We start from the raw sequence: 25942 nt of genomic DNA, 5'->3' as shown, positions 1-25942 counted from the left end.
GTCCTCTGGCTCCTAGCCCAATACCACTCTCGCTATTGGGCCTCCACTAATGTGACTCTGGACAAGTCGTTGGTCTTTCTGTGTCTCAGTTTAGTTTTTTCATCCAACACATGGAAATTACAAAATGCTTGACACACTGCAGGTACTGACTCAAAATGAGAAAAACCTCTCCATGGCTCCCGGCTGTTCTCGGGACAACATGCAGGTTCCCTGATGAGGCTCTCAAAGTCTTCTCCCTCACACCTTTGGCTCTAGCTCTGCTGTTTGCCACACAGAGTTGCAGCAAGTATTTTTCATGCCTCCCTAATTCTGCATATGCTGTTCCATCTGCCTGGAATGCCCTTCCCCCTTCTTCACTTAGCGATTTCTTTCTTCAAACTCAGCTCAGTAAAACCAAATGCAGCCAGGCACGGTGACTCACGCCTGTAATCCCAGCACTTTCAGAGGTTGAGGTGGGCCGATCACTTGAGGTCAGGAGTTCGAGACCAGCCCAGCCAACATGGTGAAACCCTGTCCCCACTGAAAACACAAAAACTAGGTAGGGCGTGGTGGCTCACGCCTGCAATCCCAGCACTTTGGGAGGCCAAGGCAGGCGGATCAGAAGGTCAAGAGATCGAGACCATCCTGGCTAACATGGTGAAACCCCATCTCTACTAAAAATACAAAAATTAGCTGGGTGAGCGCCTGTAGTCCCAGTTATTTGGGAGGCTGAGGCAGGAGAATCACTTGAACCCAGGAGGCAGAGGTTGCAGTGAGCTGAGATCATGCCACTGCACTCCAGCCTGGTGACGGAGCAAGACTCCGTCTCAAAAAAAAAAAAAAAAAAAATCAAAAATTAGCCGGGCATGGTGGCGGCCGGTGCCTGTAATCCCAGCTACTCAGTAGGCTAAGGCAGGAGAATCACTTGAAAGGGGGTGGGGTGTGGAGGTTGCAGTGAGCCAAGATTGCACCACTGCACTCCAGCCAGGGTGACAGAGTGAAACTCCGTCTTAAAAAAACATGCACTATGCACCCACCCTCACCCCCAGGACGGCCAAAATTTTAAAAAGCTGACAATACCACGTGTTGGCAATAATGCAGAGCAAGCAGAACACTCACAGGTTGCCAGAGGGAGTGGAAATTGGTGCAACCACTTAGGAGAAACAGTGCCCAATAAAAACACTCACATATGTTCACCCAAAGATAGACACAGGAATGTTCATGGCAGGGCTAACCTGAATAACCCCAACTGGAACGCCCCACCCAAACCCCCATCATTGGAAGAAGGGAGACATAACTGGTAAATGAACACACAGCAGACCACACGCAGCCTGCTTGAAGGAAGAACACGGGTAGCAATAACATGGATGGGTCTCACACGTGCTGTGTGAAGGGGGCCAGACAGAAAGGAGTATGTCATCCTATATGAATTCACTTAGGTGACCTTAAACATGGACAAAACAAACCTATGCTGCTGGAAGTCAGGATAGCGGTAGGACAGGTGGACAGGTGTTACTGACCAGAAGGGGACACCGGGGGCTTTGGTGCTGATCGTGTCTGTTTCTGATCTGGGTTCTGGTGACCCAGATGGGTCAGTTTGTGAACAGTCATTGACTGGTCCATGTAGAACGTCTGCTCTATTTCGTTTGTTACACTTCAATATGGTTTTAAAAAAAAAAAACAAAAAACCAACAATCCAGGGACTCCTCTACAAAGCCCTTCCGGATTCCCTGCTCCTTGAGAGGGAATCACTTACAATACCAGTATACTGTAACCATTGACTTAGAAGCATCGCCCTCACTGGAGCTGAAAGATGGAACCAAACCCTATTTTCATCTCATTGTTCCCAGCACCCAGAGGCACAGAATGGAAGCTCGACACAAGTTTGTTGAAAGTGAGGAAGAATGGGCGGGCACAGTGGCTCACGCCTGTAATCCCAGCACTTTGAGGGGCTGAGGCAGGCAGATCGTGAGGTCAGGAGATCGAGACCATCTTGGCTAACACGGTGAAAACCCACCTCTACTAAAAATACAACAACAACAACAACAACAAAATAGCTGGGCGTGGTGGCAGTCACCTGTAGTCCCAGCTACTCGGGAGGCTGAAGCAGGAGAATGGCATGAACCCGGGAGACAGAGTTTGCAGTAAGCTGAGATTGCGCCACCACACTCCAGACTGGGCGACAGAGCAAGATGCCGTCTCAAATAAATAAATAAATAAATAAATAAATAAATAAATAAAAAATAATAAAAAAAAGAAAGTGAGGAAGAGTGAAAAAGTGAGAGGAAGAGGGACCATGACATCTTGGAATTGTAGAGGACCGGGACTACAGGTTCACAGAATTCCAGAATTTGGGAATTCTAGGATTTCAGAGTCACAAGTTCTTTGAGATTCAGAGCTAAAAAACTTTAGAATTTATCTGGCTCCACTTTCCAGCCACACAGGAACCCTGGCCACAGTCTGGCTGCCCCAACATCCTGCATCCTGGTTCTGGTGGGCAGGGTCCAGTCACAAGCCTTATTCTCTGGAGCCCTTGCCGCATGCCCATTGCTGCAGCAGCTCCTGCCAGGCGACAGGCAGCCCCCGGGGAGCAGGCTGGCACTCCCGACCAGGTGGGGGCGGCACCTTGACACAAATCACTTCTCCACCGCGGCTATGGCACCGGCTGCTGCGCTCCAAAGACACCACACTCCGACAGGCAGCCAGGCCATTACGGGGATAAATATAGATGCAGACAGCATGGAGAGGAGGCTGCAGCAGGGGTTGGCCCTAAGGCCCCCCTGGGGACCCCCAGCTTCCACCAGACCACATTCAGAGGGAGGTCATTCTCTGTAGCGCCCGCTTAATCACTAAGCTCTGGCTCTTAGGGGAGGGGGCTTCCCTTGGGACCCTCCCACCCTCCCAGGCCTCAGATTTAGCTCAGCCTGCACTGCAAGGTTTGTGTCACTTATAGAGGGGCTGACCTAGCAGGCTGAGCGGCAGCCTCCACTGTACTCCCCATGAGTGCAGGAACTGGGTTCTGTCCTCTCCTGCCACTCCTCCCTCCTGGGTCTCAGCTCCTTCCCCTCCGGCCTCCCAGGAAGCTCCATGTGGAGAGGGGCATGGACTGAGTACTTAGGGGAACTTGGGAGCGGGTCTGGCCAGGCTCAGAGGGCGGGGGACTCCCATGGAGGAGGGAATGGGGAAAGTTGTATGTCTAAGAGAAAGTGGATTTGCCTAGGACTGAAAGACCGGGGGTTGGGAAGGTGGAGGAGGTGAGGTCCCCTGGGTGGGACATCACCTGCTGCCATTGCCTGTCTACCCAAGGGACTGAGGTGTGCTGGAGAAAGTCACCCATTCCCTATGCGACCCAGGCCATGTGTCCTAACCTCTCTAGCCTCAGTTTCTTCATACAGGAAATGGAGCTGCTGCTAACTAGAGCTGTCCCCACTATTTTCTTCATGATGTTCTTAAGGCAGTAGTGAAAAGCTCGTAAACTGAAGAGGGTTGTGCACAGATGTAATCTCTCTTTCACCTGTGACTTTGGGCCTCTACTTTCCAGGAGGGCTTCCCTCACCATGCAGTCATCCATTTGGTCGTTCAACAGATGTTTGTTAAGCAGTTCCTCTGGGTCAGGGACTTTGCTGCATGCTCGGTGGGGGCAACCATGATCAAGACACACTCAGGCTCTGGGCATAGGAGTTCGGGATGGAGTTGGGGGGACAGAGAGGTGAGCAAATGGCAAGGGCAGGAAATCTCAGATAGTGGAAAATGTCACAAAGAGAATAAAGCAGGGTGAAGTGATTGTGATGGGGCAGTGCGGAGGAGGCTGCATTTGAGCTGGGATGTTAATAGACCAGAAGCTCCAGGAGAGCAAGGCATTGGTCTCTCTTGTTCATGGCTGTATCCCAGCCATAGCTGGTGCCCAGCAGGTACTCAGTGAATATTTCTGAATGAATGAATGAATGGGCTCCTGAACCACGCTAGGCATGTCCCCACCACAGGGCCTTTGCATGTGCTGTTTCCTCTACCTAGTTCCCAGCTGTGCAAAGGACCTGCGGTGGGGACATTCCTAGTGTGGTTCAGGAGCCCATTCTCCCTGCAATTCAACTGTATCCCTGCAGGCTTTTGTGTCTTGTCAGGAGATGAGGCTATCTGGCCTGCCTGATGTGCCCTGGCTGTCCCCTCTCCAAAACACAGAGGGAGTATGCCCAGCTCCTAGCAGACAACTCCTTCAATCCCTCTCTCCTCTGGTTGGACCCCAACAGTATTTTTTTTTTTTTTGAGACAGGGTCTCACTGTTTCCCCCAGGTTGGAGTACAGTGGCACAATCATGGCTCACTGCAGCCTTGACCTCCGGGGCTCAAGCAATCCTCCCACCTCAGCCTCCCAAGTAGCTGGGACTACAGGCACGCACCACCACACCTAGCTAATTTTGTTTTTTTATTTTTGTAAAGATGGGTTTTCACTATGTTGCCCAGGCTGGTCTTGAACTCCTGGGCTCAAGTGATCTGCCTATCTCGGCCTTTTAAAGTGCTGGGATTACAGGTGTGAGCCACCACACCTGGCCCTCCCATCAATCTTTCAGAGACATGTCCCTGGTGGCCCAACCTGAGAAAAGTGTATTGTAAGAGCACAGTGAATGCTGAGAGCTGAGCTACCGGGTTTCAAACTCTCGTTGGCCATGGATTAGTTGAGCACCACACACTGAGTAGCTTAGATTCTCTCACAGTTCTGTAGGCTACAAGTTTGAAATCTAGCTGTCAGCAAGGCCATGCTCCTTCCAGCACTCAGCACGGTGAGACAGAGATCCCTCCAGAGACTCAAGAGGGCAAGCTCATAATTCTCCCAGGATCCATCACTCAACATCACAGACTCATTTAACAGGAAGCTGCAAGGAGGGGCAGGTGCAGTCATTCCTCACACAAGGATTTACCGAGCGCCTACAATGTGCCAGGCACTGTTCTAAGTGCAGGGACACCGCCCTAAACAAGATGGACACTGTGTGCTCTTGCCTTTTTGTGGATCTGACACCCGATAAGCTGGTGCACCAATGAGTAAAGAAGATGATTTTAAAGAGTGGCAAATGCCCCAAGAAAAATACAACCAGGAGATGCAGCAGTGAGGAGGGAGGGTGACACAGTCTCACTACGGTCAGTCTCATAGCAGACCTCAGAGCAGGTGTGGCCAGGACAAGTAAAGAAATGTTACATGGTCAAGCACAGTGGCTCAGGCCTATAATCCCAGCACTTTGGGAGACCGAGGTGGGTGGATCACCTGAGGCCAGGAGTTCAAGACCAGCCTAACCAACATAGCAAAATCCCGTCTCTACTAGAAATACAGAAATTAGCTGGGTACGCGCCTGTGATCCCAGTTGCTTGGGAGGATAAAGCATGAGAATCGCTTGAACCTGGGAGGTGGAAGTTACAGTGACCTGAGATTGTGCCAGTGCACTCCAGCCTGTGTGACAGAGCAAGATACTGTCTCAAAAAAAAAAAAAAAAAAAGGAAGAAAGAAATGTCCCAGGATGTGGAATAGCCATCTTCTTGACTCTGCCATGGGAGCGACAGCTGAGGTCCGGTGGCCCCATGAGGGCAGAAGACACTGAGATGTGAGCCAGGAGGCGCCTCTAACCTGGGCTCAGTCCTCAGGTATGGTGGGACCCCCACGTCCTCCCTTCTGGACAGGGAGGTGGGGAGACATGTGATTGTGGACTTTTCTAGCTGCTGCCTGCCAAGATCACAGAGTGACCTGGCATCCCGGCTCCCACAGAGCCTACACCACTGTGTACTGCAGGGTTCCTCCCTCTCTGAGGCCATATTCTGCAAAGGGGAAGGAGCTGGGTCCTTGAGGTGTTTTGCTCCTGATTCAGTAGCCCCAGTGCCGTCTATGTGTAAGAGTCAGGGAAGGGGAGAGGGACAGAGACCTCCATCAGGCTGGGGGCACCTTGACCCTGAGCTGAGGGCTTCTCACATTGGGGACCGTACTGGCGATGATGCCTCCTGCTCTGACAGGAGGGAGAGAATTACTAGAGAATGCTCTTTTGTTTTCTGTTCCCTCCTTAGGGCCCTGTGAAGGCAGTCAGATGTGGGGAAATGGGGACACCTGGATGAGAACTACCACCTCTCCTGGTCTTCTTTCACCCCAGCCCCCTGCCCCTAGAACAGCCCAGAAGTCCTGATGGGAGGGGGAGGAGCAAGTTGGCCTGAGACAATCCCACAAAGAATCCTGGATGCAGTCACCCACATCAGGCTTCTTAATATTCCCATGGATAATGACAATGACAGTTAACCAGGCACTTACCATGTACCAGTAAGTGCTGGCACCCGAGTCCTTGCAATCTAATTTAATCCTACCTTTGCAGAAATACACAGTTACCTGAAAAAAATATAAAAGTGTACAGATACAGAAACTGAGGACTGGGAGGAGGACCGGATGCGGTCCAGTACTTACTGTTTTACAGACATAGAAACCGAGGTTCCATTCTCAGCCATCTTCTTCCCCTTATGCCCCAGTTTTTCATTCTCCTGACATCCCAGGGGAGGGAGTGTCCGTTGGAACACCACCAGAGACACCACACTTGCCAGTCATGAAGTGCTCCCTACTTGCAGAACGTCTGCTCCCCGTTCCCCACTTCCAGCCTCCCAGCTGCCCAACTGTAAGCTGGATCATGTCACAATTTGCCTTACTTTACAGACACAAACCCCCAAGTCCAAGGGGTGACAAGGCACTCAGACAGGAAGTGACAGCCACGAGAAGAACCCAAGCATCCACATCCTTTGTCCCTGGTTCTTTCCATGGAGAAACCTGCCTGGGTGACCCCTTCCAATCCAGTTGGCTGGGGCGGTCCTGGAGCTCACCGGGACATATGCCAGGGGGAATGTCATAAAACCGCACCTTCATGCTGTGTCCATTCTCCAGGAGGCAGGCCCTGGAACATTAGCCCATTTCACAGATGATGACCCGGAGGGCCACAGGGGCGGACGGTCTGGGCCAAGCTCCCTGTTGGTCACAGGTGGGGTTCAGACCCAGGTCTCCCAGGCCTCCTCATCAGGGCTGGCCACAGGCAGGCTGCAGCTGCCAGGGATTACAATCTGCGCACACCACACCGGCTGTTTCCTGAAAAGCACGGGCTCCCTGCAGTCCCTGAAGCTGTGGATGCCCAAGAAAAAGCCCCCCACTCTTTGAAGACAGCACACACCCCTAAGGGAGCAAAAAACTAAGGTAGACAAAACAAAGGGCGGCTCAGATCATTCTCTCAGACCACTTGTCCCTTCCCCCAGTACATATGGGGCAGGGGATTCAGATGCAAGATGAACCCCCTATTGGCTACCAGAGCCAGCAGCATCTGTGACTTAGGGCAAATCACAACCCCCTTTGAAGCAGCCCCTTCCCCATAGGAGAGCTTCTCGAACTGGGGGCGACGGAGAGCGAGGCTGGGGGATGGGGTGGGAAGGGCAGGGAAGAGGGGAGTAAGACCCCTCTATTTTCAGAGGAGCATCGCTGGGAGAAACAGGGAATGAGAGGGCCTTGCTCCCCCGCTCTCTCCATGCCCACCCCCACGCCCCCTTTAAACACACAGGTGCCAGACAGCTTTTTCGCAAAAACTAGTTTGCAAACACACTCCGACTTCTGGGAAGCTGCCCAGCTCCACTCCCCCTCTGCGCTCCCAGTACCGGGGCTGGGAGCTGGCCCTCCGGCACTTGCCTGGGGCTGCGGGTGGGTGTTCAGGGGAGCGAGGAGGGCAGAGGGGCGCGGAGAGCGGCCCGCGCCCGCCAAGAGCCAGCGCGACCTCACACCTTCAGCAGCTGTGGCAGCGGCAGGACTCCACCTCCCATACGCCCTCCAAGCCCCTGGGGCGGGTGGGAGGGTCCCCATAGCAGCTGGGCTCGGACCCTCAAGGGCGCCCCCCTCCCCAGGGACCCCGCCCGCCCTTCCCCCGCAGTCCGGGCGCCGGCGGGGCGCCCCCGCGTGGCCGGGTCGGAGCTGAGTCACCGAAGCGCCGGTGTCCGGGTTCGCGCGGGCGGTGGGGGCTAGACCGCCGCAGTCCCCCGAGGCGGAACCCGGCTTCCTACGGACCCGCCGCTAGATCCAGAAGCTCAGCCCCAAGGCCGAAGTTGGGCACTCGCGCCAAGCTGCCCCGCCTGCCTGGGCCCCACTCACCGCGGGTCCCACGGGCGCCACCGCCCTCACCGCACGGCTGCCGCTGCCCGCGCTCCGGGCCGCCCGGGCATCCCCGGGCGCTGCTCCTGCTCGGCCGGGCCCGCGGGCGCGGGACGGGCTCAGGGCGCTGCCCGCACGGCCACGGCCCGCTCGCGTGCGCTCCCAGCCGCTCGGGGTCCGGTTCTCCTCCCGGGCCGGGCGGGCGGCGACGGCGGCGGCGGCGGCGGCGGCTCGGGCTCCTCCCTCCGGCCGAGGCGGGGAGTGGGGAGGGAAGCGGGAGGCGAGGCGGGAGCTTCCTGGAGGGGCGCGCGCCCTCCCACGGGAGGAGCGGGGGCGCTGTCCCGCCCGCTGTACGCCGCTCCCAGCCCGCGCCCGGCGCGCCCCGGAACTCGGGGCGTCTGGCACCGAGGGGGCCCGAACGCCAGGGTCTGAAGGTTCCAGGCTGGGACCCAGGTGGCTGAGGATCGGAACAACGTGGCTTCGCGCCCTCCCCAGGCCTGCTTCGCCGGAGTCTCTGGCACCTCCGAGTTCCGAGCGCTGTGCGCTCAGGGCCACTGACGCGGGAACAGAGGGGTGGTCTCAGCCCGGGCCTGCGGGGCCCCAGGGCCACTCGGACCCCCAGCGCGGATGGGAGCGGCGCTGCGCCCTCGGGGCAACACCCAAGGCTGGGTTCTGGGATGTATTGGGCAGGATTAGGGCCGCAGTATTTTCTTCCTTTTTTTTTTTTTTTTTCAAAAGCAAAAGAGCTCGGCATTTTCTTGCCGCCAGAGATTGGAAACATGACATATTTCTCTGACACAGACGATGAGATAAAGACGGATCCGAACGGGGCCTGGGGCTACTCATCCGTGCGGAAAATTAGGCGAGTCTTTAAGGTCTTGGAGCCCAGGCCTCCTTTTCCCTAGAAGAGGCACCAATTCTTAGGACACTTGTCTGTCTATGGGCGCCCAAGCCGCTGGCCGCTCCGCGGTGTTTAGGTGCTCTCTGGGCAAGTTCACCACCGGGCATCAGAAGGCTGAGCCTAACGTAACCAGATTCTGGGGGGAGGGAGGGTGGGGCCTTCCCGGGGATCTCAAGGCCATGTCCACAGCCCTTGGCCCTGGGGCTCAAGGACTGGGCAGCTGAGGGTTAACGCCGCGTGCCGAATGCTTCCATTGTGGCTTTTGGATTCCAGGCAGGTGAGGGTTAATGTGGGAGCCTCACGCTGCAGCGTGTGAGCCTCCCTCCACATCTGAGTCACTGGCACTTTGCAGCCTTAGAGGGGCTGAGACTAAACAGCCCCGGGGCTCTGAGCTTTGTTCTCTGCCTGCTTGTCACCCATCCATCCTTCCTTTCTCTAAGCTCTCCTCACCTTTCTTCCATGGAAGCCATCAAAGCCCTCTGCCCAGCTCTGGGGCAAACCAACCTATCAACCCAACTCCAGCCCCACGTCCTCCAGGAAGCCTTTCCTGATTGCTCAGAATCTGTCTCTTGTCTTTCCAGCGGCAGGAGAGCTAGGCATGGGATGGACAGTGGTGAACAAAAGCAGATGGTCTCTCTCAAGTTGCTCACCTGTGGGGGCCATGACCAGGACCCAGGCAATCACATCGCCATATGAAATGTGCAAAGGTTGGAGGTAGGGTGGCACAGAAGACCCAACTCAGCCATGGGAGTCAGCGAGGCTTCCTTTAAGAGACCTGAAGGATGAGATAGTTGGGCCTGTCAAGGAAGATACTGGATCTCTAGCCAAGGAGGCAGAGTGCAAAGGCCAGGAATCACAGCAATTCCACTCCTAGATATGTACCCAGCAGAAATGAAAACATATGGCCACACAGAACTTGTACACAAATGTACATAGCAGCATGATTCATAATAGCCAAAAAGTGGAAACCACCCAAATGTCCATCCACTGATGAATGGAAAAACAAAATGTTGTATATCCACACAACACAGAATATTATTCGGCCATAGAAAGGTGTGAAGTACTGGCCAGTTGTGGTGGCTCACACCTGTAATCCCAGCACTTTGGGAGGCCAAGGCAGGCAATCACTTGAGGTCAGGAATTCGAGACCAGCCTGGCCACCATGGCGAAACTCTGTCTCTACTAAAAACATAACAATTAGCCAGACGTGGTGGCAAGCACCTGTAATCCCAGCAACTCGTAAGGCAGGAGAATCGCTTGAGCCCAAGAGGCAGAGGTTGCAGCCAAGATTGCACCACTGCACTCCAGCCTGGGTGACAGAGGGAGATTCCATCCCCCCTCCAAAAAAGAAAAAGAAAAAAAGAAAGGTGTGAAGTATTGATACATGCTACAATATGGACAAACTTGGAAAATATTATGCCCAGTGAAAGAAGTCAGTCTCAAAAGACAAATATTATATGGCTCCATTTAGATGAAATGTCCAGAATAGACAAATCCACAAAGAAACAAAGCAGATTTGTGGTTGCCTCGGCCCAGGAGTGGAGAATGGGGAGTGATTGCTATTGGCAAAGGGTTTCTTTGGGAGATGATAAAAAATGTTCTAAAGTTAGATTCTAGGCAGAGTGCAGTCCTGCCTGTAATCGCAGCACTTTGGGAGGTTGAGGCAGACAGATTAGTTGAGGCTAGGAGTTCAAGACTAGCCTGAGCAACATAGTGAGACCCCACCGTCTCTACCAAAAAAAAAAAAAAAAAAAAAAAAAAAAAAAATTAGCCAGGTGTGGTGGTACACGCCTATAGTCCCAGTTAGGAGGCTGAGGTGGGAAGATTGCTTAGGAGGTTGAGGCTGTGGTGAGCAGTGATCACACCACTGCACTCCAGCCAGGGTGACAGAACAAGACCCTGTCAAAAAAAAAGTTAGATTATAGTAATGATTGCACAACTGTAGATGTGCTCAAAACCACTGACTTGCATACTTTAAAAGGACAAAGGTCATGGTGTATGGATTATGTCCCAATAAAGCTATCTTTAAAAAAGAAGGCCAGGGATCAGGAGAGCCCCGAGGCAGTTGATTAAGGCCAAGCATCCGTCACAGGTTGATTCTATGTGCTTTATCCTCATTCTGCACCCAACACAAGACTGCAAAATGTTAAACCAAGTCTTTCCCTGCCCAGGTGGAGGCCTCTCGGTGCACAGTGGGAGGCCTGCAGGCCCCGAAATAGACCCATGTCAGGGTATGTGTGCCAACACCTGTCATCGGGGTGTTAATTTTCACAGTCCAGGCTGTTTGGAAAAACGAATCAGAATACCCAGGTTTGCCTGTGCACATCAGTGTGCTTGTGAATGAAAGACACATTGAAGGAGCTCCAGCTGTTTAGGGATCTGGCTGGGCCAGGGGTGTGTGAGGGGTGGGGGAGGGAGGGTGTTCCAGTTATTTATGTTGCATCGTAGATCACCCCAAAACTTATCCCTCACACTTTCGGGGTCCTCAGGGCTCATTGAGGGCAGGTCTTGTGCAGCGTTTCCCATAAGGTTGCAGTCAGATCATGGTGGTGGCTGAAATTGTCTAGAAGGCTTTCTTGAACATAGGGCTGGCATTGGACGCTGGAACCTCAGCTAGAATTGTCAGCTGGAACACCTACCTGCGACCATTCCTTGTAGCCTGGCTTCCTAGTGGCATAGCACAGGGTTCCATGAGTGAGCATTTGCACAGAAGCAAGTGGAAGCGTTATCATCTGTTTCAGGCCCTTGCCTTGGGAGTCACATAATGTCACTTCTGTTGTAGTCACAGAGGGGTGTCACCGTCACATAGTAGGAAGAGCATGTGGGATGGAAGGTATTGTGATGGCTGTCTTTAGAAAATAGCATCTGCCACAGGGGGTTGATACGGAAACATATCAGGATCCTTGAGGGATCCCCTCAAGGATCTCCTGGTTAGAGGCAGGTGTAGCTGACTCCAGCGTCAAACCTCAGGCATGGAGTCATGGCCATGAGTTTGAATCCCAGCCGCTCAGAGGCTGCCTGGGTGAAATCACTCAATCCTCTGGGCCTCGCTCTCCTTCTCTGTAAAATAGGATAGACAGTATTTGTTTTATGGGATGGTTGTGAGAATCCAATGAGACAGAATTCAGTGAGACTGTAACATGCCAGGCAAGTGTAGACACCAGGGCTGGTGTATAATTGCTATTTTTTTGAGATGGAGCCTTGCTCTGTCGCCCAGGCTGAAGTGCAGTGGCACGATCTCAGCTCACTGCAAGCTCTGCCTCCTGGGTTCACACCATTCTCCTGCCTCAGCCTCCTGAGTAGCTGGGACTACAGGCGCCCGCCACCACACCTGGCTAATTTTTTGTATTTTTAGCAGAGACGGGGTTTCACTGTGTTGGCCAGGATGGTCTCGATCTCCTGACTTCGTGATCCGCCCACCTCGGCCTCCCAAAGTGCTGGGATTACAGGTGTGAGCCACCACAGCCGGCCATATAATTGCTATTTTTTAAGTTCCAGGGTTGTGGTCACTCTGATGCAAGGATGGTCCCTTTCTAGGATCAGGATATCCAGACCTCTCCAGCCCTTCCAGACAGCCCCAGACACCTCCCTCTGCTCTGACCCTGTGCTGGAGTATGTGTGGATGTGTGTGGGGGGGGGGCCGGTAGGTGGAGGACTAAGGGTCCCGTGAGGACCACTGATGCCTCTGGCCCCAGGCTCCTAACCCAGGGGACCCCAGTTGGCCTTTCTTCCCCAGGGAAAGCTCCTCTACCGTTCCCTCCTTCCCAGGGCAAAGGTCTCTTTCTGGGCAGCTAGGGCAGGGTTGGGGTGTGTATGGGATGAGCCACCAGGTGTGGCTTCCGAGGGCCAAGGGGAGGGTTCTTCACTGGGGTGACTGGGAGGCAGGACAAAGACCAGCAGTCCCTGGAACTTCCTGAGCCTTTCCCCGGGATGAGATGATCTTTACCAAACCAGCCACTGAACGGTCTTTCCTGGAAGCTCTGGATGTGCCCAGAGTGCATGTCCTTCTCTAGTGGGGCCGCAGGTCCTCAGGCCTAGCTTTGGCCGTGAAGTGTAGGGTTGGGGGCAGAAGCAGAGCCCAAGAAGGGTGCGTGGTCCTCCTGCCTTCCTGAGGGCCCCTCTCTCTCCAGGGAGCACACAGACGCACAGGCCAGTTAAATCTCCAGCCCAGGACCACCCCAAGGTCACCCTTTCCTTTTGTTCCAGAGTTGGAGTCAGAGCCCCACTAAATACTCACTGTGTGACCTTAGGCAAGTCATGTTCTCTCTCTGTGTCTTGGTTTCCTCATTTGTGAAATAGAGGAGGTGGTCACTGGAATTGTTGGGCCTAGAGTACATTACAGATGGTGATGCTCTACAGAGATAACCAGGTAGGGCAGGTGGCTGAGGATCCAGAGCTCTCCCCAAGGGAGTGCAGAAATGAGCCATAAGATCATCTTTGCAGCCGAAGAACATAGGTCCTCGTGCCTAACCTCCTTTTGCTCATCCCCTTACTATACAGATGAGAAAACTGGGGTAGCTCCTGTGGGTGTCACAGGAGTGACCTGGGTTTGATTCCTGGTGCCACCAGTTACCAGCTTTGTACCTTTAGAAAAGTTAGGAAAAGTCTCTGGAGTTAGTGTCCCTCTCTGGAGAGGGAGGGTCATGGGATCCTCAGGACAAAATAAGGGGTACAGGTGCAAAGGCTTGCCCAGCCTCTCCAAGAGACGGCATACTCCAGACCAGTGGGTCTCCACTGCGGCTGCACACTAGAATCACTCAGGGAGCTTTCTAAATACTCTTTTTCCCCCAGGACAGGGTCTTGTTCTGTCCTCCAGGCTGGAGTGCAGTGGCATGATCTTGGCTCACTGCAGCCTCCACTTCCTGAACTCAAGTGATCCTCCTACTTCAGCACCCCACCCCACTCCCCATACCCCGAGTAGCTGGGACTACAGGTGCACGTCACCACGTCCAGCTAATTTTTGTGTGTGTTTTTATTTTATTTTATTTTATTTTATTTTTGTAGAGACAAGGTTTCACCATTTTGCCCAGGCTGGTCTCAAACTCCTGAGCTCAAGTGATCTTCCTGCCTCAGCCTCCCAAAGTGCTGGGATTATAAGTGTGAGCCACTGCACTCAGCCCAAATACTCCTTTTAAAAGTAGTGAGTTTTAAAAGCTTCCCAGGTGATTCTAATGTGCAGTCAGGCTTGCGATCCTCTCATCTACAGTCTTCTAAGCTAAGTATGGCCCAGCAACATGGCCATCACCTGGAGGCTTCTTAGGAATGCAGAATCTCAGGCCCTGCCCCAGACTTGCTGAACCAGAATCTGCATGGTGACAAGATCCTGACACCCTTACAATTTCTATAATTGCAGTTTTACAGCTTGGGAACCACTGGCTGGACAGGTGTGTGTGTTTAGCGGAAGGATAGAGGAGGCAATTTGACAGCACCTGAGGTGTGTGAAGGAGGTGAAAGGGGAGTCTGTGACTCCCATCAGAAAGATGGACATTCAGACACAATGGTCTTTGGGGACTTGTGGGGAAGAGTGGGAGAGGGGTGAGGGATAAAAGATTACAAATATGGCCGGGCGCAGAGGCTCACGCCTGTAATCCCAGCACTTTGGGAGGCTGAGGTGGGCAGATCACGAGGTCAGGAGATCGAGACCATCCTGGCTAACATGGTGAAACCCTGTCTCTACTAAAAATACAAAAAAATTAGCTGGGCGTGGTGGCAGGCACCTGTAATCCCAGCTCCTTGGGAGGCTGAGGTGGGAGAATGGTGTGAACCCGGGAGGTGGAGCTTGCAGTGAGCCGAGATCGCGACACTGCACTCCAGCCTGGGTGAGAGTGTGAGAGTGCAAGACTCCGTCTTAAAAAATAAATTAAAAAAAAAAAAAATTACAAATATGGTATAGTGTATACTGCTTGGGTGCTGGGTGCACCAAAATCTCACGAATCACCACTAAAGAACTTACTCATGTAACCAAACACCACCTGTATCCCAATAACTTAAGGAAAAATAAAATAATAATGATAAATAAAAATAAAAAAGAAAGATGAACATTCAATTTGTACAATTATAAGATGGAGGCTGAGAGACAAAGTAGCAAAAGGAGATTATCCCAGTCTTGCAGATAGACACGGGTACTTACCAGCCTGATCGCATTCTCAGTGTGAGGGCTCACACGCAGAGATGGGGATCATCCTGCTTGACCCCCCTTAACCTTGCTTTTCTTTGAATTGTATTTGTTTTCATGTATATATTTAAACTGAGCCTACTTTGGGGAAGAAGGGGGCAGGGAGGCTATACTCTATGCGTGTTGGATAGAAAAACAGGCCAGGTATGGTGGCTCATGCCTGTAATCCCAGCACTTTGGGAGGCCAAGTCAGGTGGATCACTTGAGGTCAGGAGTTCCAGACCAGCCTGACCAACATAGTGAAACTCCGTCTGTACTAAAAATACAAAAATTAGCCAGGCGTGGTGGCGAACATCTGTAATCCCAGCTACTTGGGAGGCTGAGGCGGGAGAACTGCTTGAACCCAGGAGGTGGAGGTTGCAGTGGGCCCAAATTGCAGCACTGCACTCCAGCCTGGGTGACAGAGCGAGACTCCGTCTCAAAAACAAAAACAAAAACAAAAACAAAGACAAGCAAACAAACGAAAAACCAGTTAAGACCTCCAAGCAGGCAGGTGGCAAGAGAGGAAGTTTTGCAAGACAGGAAGTTTCTTAATAAAATGAACAAGGCGATTTCACACCAACTTGATGTAGGCCCAGCCAGCTCTGCAGTGCCGGCAATACTGTGGTTTATTTCAGGGAAGCTGCTGAAAGTTTCTTGGAGTGTAGAATTTGGGCAGATATGAAGGGGGAAAAAGCAGAAGAGAGAAGTAAAATGGCTATGCAGCAAATGAAAATAGTGTCCTTGAGCTCCGGGGTCCCCTGTCCCCCATGGCCAGGTGCCTCTGGTTGGTACTCTCTGCTCCTTCCTCAGCCTTGGCTCCCCTGCCACGCCATTTCCAGGCTTTGAGGGACTCATCCTTCATTCTTGGGCAAGGAGGGGAGGCAATGCAACCCCTGTAGTGTGCAGGTGATCTTGGGCACACTGAAGGCCAAGGTCAACTTGGCATCATGTCCCCAGGAAAGGCAGACAGAATTTCGGGCCCAGGATTGCCTGGTCAACTTCTTGGATCCTCTTCCTGCCTACTTTCTCCCCCATGACCAGGCAGACGGGCCCATTTGGTGCTAGGTGTGCCCTGACCCTCGCCCGGTAAGGGTGGCCCTGTGTGAGGTATGGGTGCTTGGCACTCGGCGGAGGACTTTCTCCTCATGCTTGGAGGGCTTCGGGAACAACCTGGAGGGCTGCAAAGGTCAAGGCCAAGCCATCCAGGTGAGCCACTGGTAGGCAGGGACATCCCAAGCTACTAGGCCAGGTGGGAACAGGCCCTAGCATCACCTCCTAACTTCCTTCTGGGTCCCACAGTGAAGGAAGTTATCGCAGGAATCGCCAGTGGGCTAGCCTGCCCTCCAGTGGTGCTCAGCTGTAACTGCACCCTCCCGGCCTGGTTTTTCACAATGAGGTGGGAGGCTCCCTCTAAGATCAACTTGTTTTAACTACAGGAGGGAGAGAGGATGCTGATCTGTCATTTGGGGCATCTCTTCACGTCGTATGATATTTGGCTATAAAAAGAGAGGAGAACTAAGATGTAACCAGTACTTAACTTCTTTTATTTTTTTCCAGTAACTTTCCTCGTCTTGCTTTCCTGACTTCTCCAGCAGTCTTGATGTGTGTGTGTGTGTGTGTGTGTGTGTGTGTGTGTGTGTGTGTGTGTTGCAGGGTGGCTGCTAACCCACATACCTCATAGACAGGTAGCAAAGGGTTAAGTCACCTTCTGTTCCATGCCTGTCTGACTTCCAAAGCCATGTTCCTCTGGTACAACATCCCCATGCAAACTCTCCAGGCCAGGGTCAAAGAGCAGCAAAAAGTGGGGTCAGGTGGGGTGTCAAGACAATGGGGAGCAGTGGTGACTGCAGCAAGCTGAGGGATGTGTGTGCATCTAAAAAGCACAGTCATGTGACTCTTTAGTGGGAGTGCTGGATCAGCACTTAAAAGCAGCCAGAATCTGAATTTTTATGTAAAATTCCCAATTTTAAATACTGACAATGAGTTCAGAAAGTAGTTTCAATGTTATGCAAGTCAAACCAAAAATGCTTTTAACATGCTGAGCTTCCATAACACCCTCATGTTGCAGGCGAGGTCTGGAAAGAGGGGGTAACTTGCCCATGACCACATGACTAGAGAAAAGGTCTGAGCTGGGAACCCATGTCTCCCGACTCCCAGGCCAGTGCTCCACTCAACACACCTCTCTGTTGTCTGCACTGCTGTCCAGTCCCCAGGGCAGGGGGTGAACCACTTCTGACTTCAGTGGAGTAGCGGGAAACATCGGACTCCGGCTAGAGGTGGAAAACCATCAAGTTTATTGATCAAACTTGGCTTCGAGTGTGACAGAACCATTCTTGGTTCTCCTTGGAAGTAACAAGAACACTGGGTAACATGTGGAGTGCCTGGAGGCTCACCTGATTTCCACCAAGGTAATAGCTGGACCCAGTAGCCTAGCCTATTGTCTTGGCAGCTCCCCCCACCCAGTACTGTTAGACCTGGCTTTGTCCCTTACATGGGACAGACTGGGCTTCTCCACTCCCAAGGCCAGGCTGGCCCTCCCTCCACCCGTCCTTGGAAGCTAGTATGTAAGTAAGGGAGAGGTCATCAAGTTTACAGATGGGTAGGCTGAGGAATGAGGCAGGAGGGGACTTCATGGCTGAGTCCCCGGCTTGTCCCAGAGTCCTGGCCCTTGGGCTCCTGGACTGGTCAGTGCATGGACACTCTCCCCTCCCAGCTCGGGCAGAAGACTTTTCCTGACCTAGCTGCTCCATACATGCAGTCTATAAATATGTATTTGCTTTAAAAATTAATAAATTAGATCTTGGGCCAGCCTGAGGTCATCTGGCCAGCCATGAGTCCTGTGGCATGGACATTTGTCATGTGTCATATATGGATCAACAATCATGTATCCTGCCACTTGGGATGCCAGGACCCACGCCATTGAACACGCATCACACGGAGTTTCATGTAACACCACATGACAAGGGGTCATGCTGCCTCATACAACCTTACGTGTCATGCATTATCATGACACCCTCATTGTGTGCCGCGTGTCCCCAGGTGATCACACATATTACATGTAAAGCAGGATACTCCTTTGGCCAGATCCGGCTTCTCGTTCCCAGAAAAGTTCTCCCTGAGGACTGCAGCAGGACACACGTATCCTTCCTCCTGGGCGGAGTGCAGAGCACCCTGCTAAGGCTCTTTTCTCCTGAGTCATTTATCCCAGTGGGTGAAGGGTGGATCACTTGGGTGCATCACTTGGCTGGATTCCAAAAGTCTTGAGGGGGCCATCAAGTACCCCAAGGGGCCTGGGACTGGTTGTCAAAGAAGGCAAAGTCCAGCCTGGGCTCCTGGCTCTTCAGGCGCTGGGCCATGTCGCAGGGAATGGGGTTATTCCAGAGGCTGTGGGGCACAGATATAGGCACTCGTTCATCCTCCCATCTCTGTCCTTTGTCCTATCTGCAGATTGGGAGGCTGAGGCCCAAAAAGGTAGAGCTGTGCCCAGAGTTACCTGGCAGAGGCAGGAGTTAGACCAGCTGACCTAGGGAGAGGGTGTCCCCTACACCTGCCTCCTGAGTTCTCCGACTCAACCTTCCTCCCTGGGAGATAGTGATGCCAGCTAAGACCACACTCATATGACACATTTGTGCAAATAAAGAAAAGGCCCTCTTTCTTCAAGATGTTTTACTGCCATCTGTCTGAAATTGTCATAATATATGATTTTGATAGAACGAGTCACTTTACTCTCATCTGCTAGAAATCCAGCAGGTTGACAATGTGAATGGTGCCTCTTAGGTTTAATGCTCTCATGCAGTGCACAACCTATACAACTGTATGTGATGGCTCTGATTATAGTTACTATTTTAAGTGCTTACCATGTGCCAGGCATTGGGTTCAGTGCTTTATATGCTCGTTTAGTCCTTGTAACTCTCTGAGGTAGATACCATCAGTATCCCCATTTCATAGATGAGAAAATTGGGGTTCAGAGAGGTTGAGTTACGGCTACAAAGTTACACAATTGGCAAGTGGCAGAGCTGGGATTTGATCCAAGTCTGCTTGCTGCCAAATTCTTGGTGGAGTGGTCCAAGTCTCCTTCGATAATCCCCAACCCAGGCCCTGCCGCCTCCCTCCAGGGAGTCCCCTTAGATCTGGGGGTTGGTGTAGCCTCCCACCCACCATCCCTGCCCCTGCAGGCCTCTGTTACCGGATGACTTGGATGCTAGACCCCTGGGCCAGTCCTTCAGCCAGGAGCCAGGCCCCAAAAGCTGTGATCTGATTCTTCTCCAGGCTTCCCAGTGGACAGTGAGGGGAGGGGAAAGACAGACACGGTCATGAGAATGGGTGTGAGGGTTTCCCAGGTCCCTTCCTCAGGCCAAGGTAGGGGGGACACAGTCTCCCACACTACCTTCTCAGAGAACCCAAAAGACAACAGGGGACTTGTGGTGGGTGCAGCAGGAAGGCTGAAGGCTAGAACCCAGGGGGAACTAAGCCTGGCAGGGGCTTGGAACAGACCAGAGTGTGCAACTCAAGGAAGGGCTTTCTGGGAGGCAGGGGACTGACCCGGTGGCCTCTTGGTGTTCCCGGGAGGTAGGTCCCCCTTCAGCCCACCCCGTTCCTCCCCTGGCCCCTCATACTCCACTCTCTTCAGCCGGCCCATCTGCGGCAGAACCTGGGCCAGCTCAGCAGCCGCCTCGTCCCCAAGGAGATTCCAGGACAGCCTGCAGGGTAGGGGTCCCAAAGTCAGTGGCAGGAGAGCAAGGAGGTCGAGGGTTAGAGACAAGGCAGTGAGTGGGGAGAGCAGGGGGCCAATTGTGGGGGCAAGGGTTTTCAAGAGAGGCCACCTGATAGGGTGCTTGTGTGTCCTCCCCTGAAGACGCCAGGGTGCAGGTTACCTTCCTCCCTGCTCCCCTCCCCGTCAAGTTTGGATCATGACGTTCACATGATGTTGCCATTTTTGCCACACACATGCACCTCCTGTATTTAGGATGCATCATATTTTTCTTAAATCGGCCCCCTCTTTTTTCTTACTTTAAAAAATTCATCTTGGCTGGGCATGGTGGCTCACGCCTGTAATCCCAGCACTTTGGGAGGCCAAGGCGGTTGGATCACTGGAGGTCAGGAGTTTGAGACAAGCCTAACCAACATGGTGAAATCCTGTCTCTACTAAAAAGACAAAAATTAGCTGGGTGTGGTGGTGGGCACTTGTAATCCCAGCTACTCGGGAGGCTGAGGCAGGAGAATCTCTTGAACCCGGCAGGTGGAGGTTGCAGTGAGCCGAGATTGCACCACTGCACTCCAGCCTGGGCAACAGAGGGAGACTCTGTCTCAAAAAAATAAATAAATAAAAAAATGAAAAAAATTAATCTTAAAAGGAAACATTTATTACTACTATCAATGGAAAACTTGTGTTACAGACCCCATATAGACGGTAGTTACAAAAATAAATATAGTACAAACAATGGTATTAACTTCTAGTTGGAACATATGCCCTTCCTAAGATGTTGGGTTTTTAACCCTTTTGGTTAAAAAGGGAGAATCCCGTGTTAGGTGTTAAAAATAAATTAGCACTGATCTGAGACTTTCTCTTTGGTGTAATGAGAAGGGTTAAGACCTTTAGGATGCAAACTAAAATAATCTTGTAATCACTTGTGTCCTGTTCTTCAGGAAACAGCTGTGTCCTCCATACCATGGTTAGGGTCCCAGGCTAGTCCTAGAATTCTAGTTTACCCATGAGGCAGCACTGCAAGGCCCCAAGGTCTGGGGGATTCTGATTGCTAAGACACAACCAAGCACAGCCAGCCAGCAGGTCTGGGAGTGGCTTTCTCCTGCCTTTAGCCACTGTTCACTACCAACTGTGGTTCATAAATGGAGGTTTCATCAAGCAGACAAGGTGGTCTATCCAGTTGCCTCCCAAAAGAAAGGTTGGACCAAAAACCTTCAGAGACCACCTGGCCCACCTCCCCTCCCACCACTCTGCAAATGGGGAAAAAGGCAGGAGAAGGTAAACTGTTTTACCCAACATCACCTGCAGCTCCCGTGTTAAAATGTCTCTGAGAGGATGTCTGAGCAAGAATGATCTTCCCCATTTACAAATGGGAGGACTGGCCAGAGAGGATGGGAGCAGCTCCAGGCCACACAGCAGGCTGGAGCCGACTCCCCCCACCCCTCCCCACTTTTCCTTTTCCCAGCCAGCTCAGGACTCTTCCAATCACTCACAAGATTACTTCCAGGGCAGGGCAGCGCGTGAAGCTGGAGGTGAGGAGCTTGATGGTCTGGTTGTCAATCTTACAGGAAACCAGGCTGGGGATGGAGAAGGGCGTGGGTTGGGATGGGGGGTGTTTGAGTCAGGGGATCTAGCAGGTCCTGTCTCCCGCTATCAGCACAGGAGGGAGCAGAGCCGCCAGGGTCTGGGGTAAGCTAGGAGTTTTGGGAAAGCCTTCCTTTCTTGAGCCAGGCCCCCACCATCCCTGGGGCTTCTATCACTTCGAAGGCCTCCCCAGGTGTTAGGCTCAGAGAAGGGCAGCCCTCAGCCTACTGCTGGTCCCCCCAGGCAGGCAGGGGCGGCTACTTACTCTATCTGTCTGAGCAGCGGGAGCTCCTTGCAGAAACGCAGGACCCCACCGGCCAGGTTGTTTTCCGCCAAGCTGTAGGGTGGGGAGATACCTGTGATAGGAACCCCCCACCTCCCCGCCCAGGACTGTCCCCGTGCCTGGGCTGGGCAGCCCCTACTTACCTGATCTCTTCCAAATGGGGGGATCCATCCAGGGCCTGGGTCAGGCTCAGGGCCCCACCTGGGCCCAGATGGCTGAACGGCAGGCTGGGGAAAGAGGAGAGGGTGAGAGGAGCCTGTGGGGACTGGGGGCCTTTTCAGAGCCCCCCACCCTCAGCCTCGTCTCAGGCTGCAGCTCCAGCCCGTATACAGTCTCTGGCTAATTCCCCATCCACACAGGACCTGGGTGGGTATCAAGGACCCTGGCTTTGTGGTCTGAGATCCCAAATTCAACACCCAGGTCCTTCATGTAGGAGTAAGGTAAATTCTCCACACCTCTCCTGGCCTTCATTCCCTGGGCTGGAAAAGGGAGCACGTATAAGTCTCAGCACCGGCCAGGCTGGGTGGCTCACTCCTATAATCCCAGCACTTTTGAAGGCTGGGGTGGGTGGATCACTTGAGGCCAGGAGTTCAAGACCAGCCTGGGCAACATGGTGAAACCCCGTCTCTACTAAAATACAAAAATTAGCTGGGCATGGTGGCGTGTGCTTGTAATCCCAGCTACTCTGGAATCTGAGGTACAAGAATTGCTTGAACCCAGGAGGTGGCGGTTGTAGTGAGCCAAGGTTGTACCACTGCACTCCAGCCTGGGTGACAGAGAGAGACTCTATCTCAAAAAAAAAAAAAAAAAAAAAAAAAAAGTCCCAGCCCTCTGGGGCTGCCATGAGGCCAAGGACTGCAGCTGTGAAGTGCTGAGGCCGCGTTGCTTGGTGCTGTGCTCCCGTGAAGCCCTCTGCTAGGATTTCTCATTCACCCTCAGGGACCCGCTTACAGGGCGCACTGAGCTGGGATCATTGTACTTCTTTTGCATGTGAAGAAACTGAGGCTGAGAAGGGGCAGGGTTTTGGCCAAGGCCAGGCAGGGGCCCGTGGCAGAGCCAGGACTAGGCTGGGCCTCCTGATTTTCTTGCTGCAGACATCAGAGGCAGGGAAGGAACAGGCATGTGGGTACATGCCATAGCTTGACTTGGGGCAGGGCAGCTCAACTGATGGGGGCCTGGACCCCCTACTGCTCCCGGGGACCCTCCTCCCCACCAACCCTGCATGGTGTGGGCAGGGGGCCACTCACTGCAGGACTCTCAGGTGCTGAGGCAGCTCCCGAGCCAGCCCCAGGGCTGTGGGATCCCCCAGGGCATTGCAGCCAAGCCTGGAAGAGGAGAGGAATGAGCACTGAGTGCTGAGCCGGCCCACTCAGGACCCCCGCCCTGCTCTGTGCCCACCGTGGGAGAGGAGGCCAGGTGGGCCTGGGGGGCACAGAGGGCAGAGGCCACCTGGGCAAACACTCACATCAGCTCCTCCAGGTGCCTGCAAAGAACGAGAGACTCCGCCAACTGCATTCCCCCGGCTGGGCTGATGCTATTCACTGAGAGGCTGTGGGAGGGGGGCAGCCATCAGATCTTCTGACGCTCCCTCTCCCCGACACCCCAGCACATCTGCTGGGGCTGCCAGCCCTGCTTCGGGGGGCCTAAGAGACAACCCCCTGACACCACACACCTACCCAGACAATGAGGCAGAAAGGCCCAGAGAAGAGCAGGGGCGGGTGGCTTAAGGTCCTATAGTGAGGGCCAGGAGGTCACCAAGCCCCACTGCCTGGACACTGAGGTTGGTGCAGGGGAGATTTTACCATGCTGGCCTGAGCCAGAGGCCAGTATCTCCTAGGACCATGGTGTGACCCCTGTGGCCCTCCTCTGTAGGGCTGGCCACTCACTCTATCTTCCTGAGCTCTGGCAGCCCGGGCAGGATGGTAGCTAAGTGCTGGACACCGGCGTCTCCAATCTGGTTGTGGCTCAAGCTTGGGGGAAAGAACAGCTTCATCAGCCTTCCGCCATCTCATCTTGTCCACACCCCACTCCCAGAAAAAGAAGGGGAGGCTGAAGTCCCAGGAAGGGCCTTGGCTCACACAGAGAACCCCATCACCCCATGTTGAGTGACAGCTCCTAACTCTTGGCTTCCATTTAGGATGTTCTCCCCGTTGTCTGACCTAAATCCCTCTTGCTGCAATTGACACTCTCACATCCTGTCTTTGGGTCCCCCAAGGTTCTAGGCCCCAGGTTGTTTACATAGTGTAGAAGTGGGTGAAGGAGATGAGATGATGAAGCAAAGGGCGTGGTCAGGTAGCCCCTTGTCCTTGTCATCTTTCCCTGCCAAATTGCCTGGGTCTGGGGGCAGGATGGGCAACTCACTCCAGCTCCTCCAGGCTGGTGGCAGCCCTGAGAGCCTCAGAAAGGTGGCAACAACCAACATCACCGATACTGTTCCTCTTCAGTCTGGAAAAGCAGGGAATAGACCAAGAGACTTTTAGGAGCTTAAAGGCCTTTGCAGGTGCTGTGCTAAGAACTCTACAGTTTGCAAAGCCTTACACACCCAGGAACTCATATGCTAGCAGCAAAACTTCTGGGGGTCTTGGCAGGTGGGCGGTGGTGAGCAAGGTGGGAATTACTGTCCCCAGTGTCCAGGTGAGAAAACTGAGACTCAGCAGTGAGACTTAGGGACTTGCAGGCTGGGTGGAAATGAATCCAGAGCCCCTGGCCCAGGAGCAGTCTCTACATTTCTTTGCCAAGCTTCACCTCAGCCTCTGTGTCAGGGATCTCTGGGCTGGCCCGGCTGAATGTTAGTTTCACATGGGGTTCTCTGATTCACACAAATCAGTTCTCAGGAGCGTATCATGTTCTCATCTATGCATATGGTAGGTTTTCCTTAAACCCAGGGTATTGTCTTTACTGAGCCCTGAACTTGCTCTGCCTGGGTAGGAAAAACCAAAGAAACAGCTGAGGCAAATCGTCTTAGCCCCTTGGGAAGTATTTGTTTGTATGTTGTTTTTACTTTCTTTTATTTTGCAAATTAAATTTTAATGGAGCTGGGCAAGGTGGCTCACACCTGTAATCCCAGCACTTTGGGAGTCTAGGCAGGTGGATCAACTGAGGTCAGGGGTTCAAGACCAGCCTGGCCAACATGGAGAAACCCCGTCTCTGCTCAAAAAATACAAAAATTAGCTGGGTGTGGTGGTGCACACCTGTAATCCCAGCTACTTGGGTGACTGAGGCACCAGAATCACTTGAACCCGGGAGGTGGAGGTTGCAGTGAGGTGAGATCATGCCACTACATTCCAGCCTAGGTGACAGAGTGAGACTCTGTCTCAACAAATAAAAATAAAATAAAAATAAATAAATACATATTAACGGATCGCCTTTCAGTAAATTAATTTTGGATGAAATGGTCCAATATGATATATCCTCCTGGAACTTTCTAACCCCATTTCCTACCTACTCTGCTATGCCCGAGGTGGGGGGTAGGAGGTGGTGTACTTGGATATAAACAAAGCAACGCTTTGTGTCACTGCTTGGATTTGTTTTTAGTCACAAGATTTCATGTTTTGAAAAATCACATTGAAAGTAAGTGTCATGTTTATTTAACCTAGCGGCAGGGAGTGAAATCACAAAGGGAGTATAGAAAGGCCGCCTCATCTGAGTCTAGACACACACTACTCAAAGTGCAGACTGTGGCCCCCAGAATTGCTACCACCCGGAAGCTTGTTAGAAATGCAGTCTGGGGCCGGGCGCGGTGGCTCATGCCTGTAATCCCAGCACTTTGGGAGGCCGAGGTGGGCAGATCACCTAAGGTCAGGAGTTCAAGACCAGCCTGACCAACATGGAGAAAACCTGTCTCCACTAAAAACACAAAAATTAGCCAGGTGTGGTGGCACATGCCTGTAATCCCAGCTACTCAGGAGAATTGCTTGAACCCAGAAGGTGGAGGTGGCAGTGAGCTGAGATCGCGCCATTACACTCCAGCCTGGGCAACAAGAGTGAAACTCCGTCTCAAAAACAAACAAAAAAAGAAATGCTGAGTTTGGACACAACGGCTTAGGTCTGTAGTCCCAGCTACTTGGGAGATTGAGGCAGGAGGATCACGTTCGCCCAGGAGTTTAAGGCTGCAGTGCGCCATGACTGCACCTGTGCATTGCCACTGCACTCCAGCTTGGGCCACATAGTGAGGCTACAGCTCAAAACAAA

At 52.9% G+C, this 25942-nt stretch overlaps 2 protein-coding genes across 9 annotated transcripts in view; both read right to left on the bottom strand.

The window, feature by feature from the left end:
- CPNE2 (copine 2) overlaps nucleotides 1-8344 on the bottom strand; it is a 55834-nt gene extending 47490 nt beyond the window's left edge. The window contains exon 1 of the mRNA XM_007993414.3: nucleotides 8122-8344. The gene's annotated coding sequence lies outside the window, so the exon portion shown is untranslated. The remainder of the gene's footprint in view (nucleotides 1-8121) is intronic.
- A 9106-nt stretch (nucleotides 8345-17450) lies between these two features.
- NLRC5 (NLR family CARD domain containing 5) overlaps nucleotides 17451-25942 on the bottom strand; it is a 93107-nt gene continuing 84615 nt past the window's right edge. For all 8 annotated transcript variants that reach the window (XM_007993407.3, XM_007993406.3, XM_007993400.3 and 5 more), the window contains 10 exons: nucleotides 24113-24196; nucleotides 23638-23721; nucleotides 23217-23300; nucleotides 22999-23076; nucleotides 21895-21978; nucleotides 21734-21805; nucleotides 21378-21461; nucleotides 19796-19879; nucleotides 19366-19449; nucleotides 17451-18563 (listed from right to left, as the gene is read on the bottom strand). In XM_007993407.3, coding sequence (XP_007991598.3) covers nucleotides 18452-18563; nucleotides 19366-19449; nucleotides 19796-19879; nucleotides 21378-21461; nucleotides 21734-21805; nucleotides 21895-21978; nucleotides 22999-23076; nucleotides 23217-23300; nucleotides 23638-23721; nucleotides 24113-24196 — 850 coding nt within the window. In that variant the 3' untranslated portion in view covers nucleotides 17451-18451. The remainder of the gene's footprint in view (nucleotides 18564-19365; nucleotides 19450-19795; nucleotides 19880-21377; nucleotides 21462-21733; nucleotides 21806-21894; nucleotides 21979-22998; nucleotides 23077-23216; nucleotides 23301-23637; nucleotides 23722-24112; nucleotides 24197-25942) is intronic.

Source organism: Chlorocebus sabaeus, chromosome 5 (genome assembly GCF_047675955.1).
Source record: "Chlorocebus sabaeus isolate Y175 chromosome 5, mChlSab1.0.hap1, whole genome shotgun sequence".
Lineage (NCBI taxonomy): Eukaryota > Metazoa > Chordata > Mammalia > Primates > Cercopithecidae > Chlorocebus > Chlorocebus sabaeus.
This window is presented reverse-complemented; position numbering and strand designations above follow the sequence as displayed.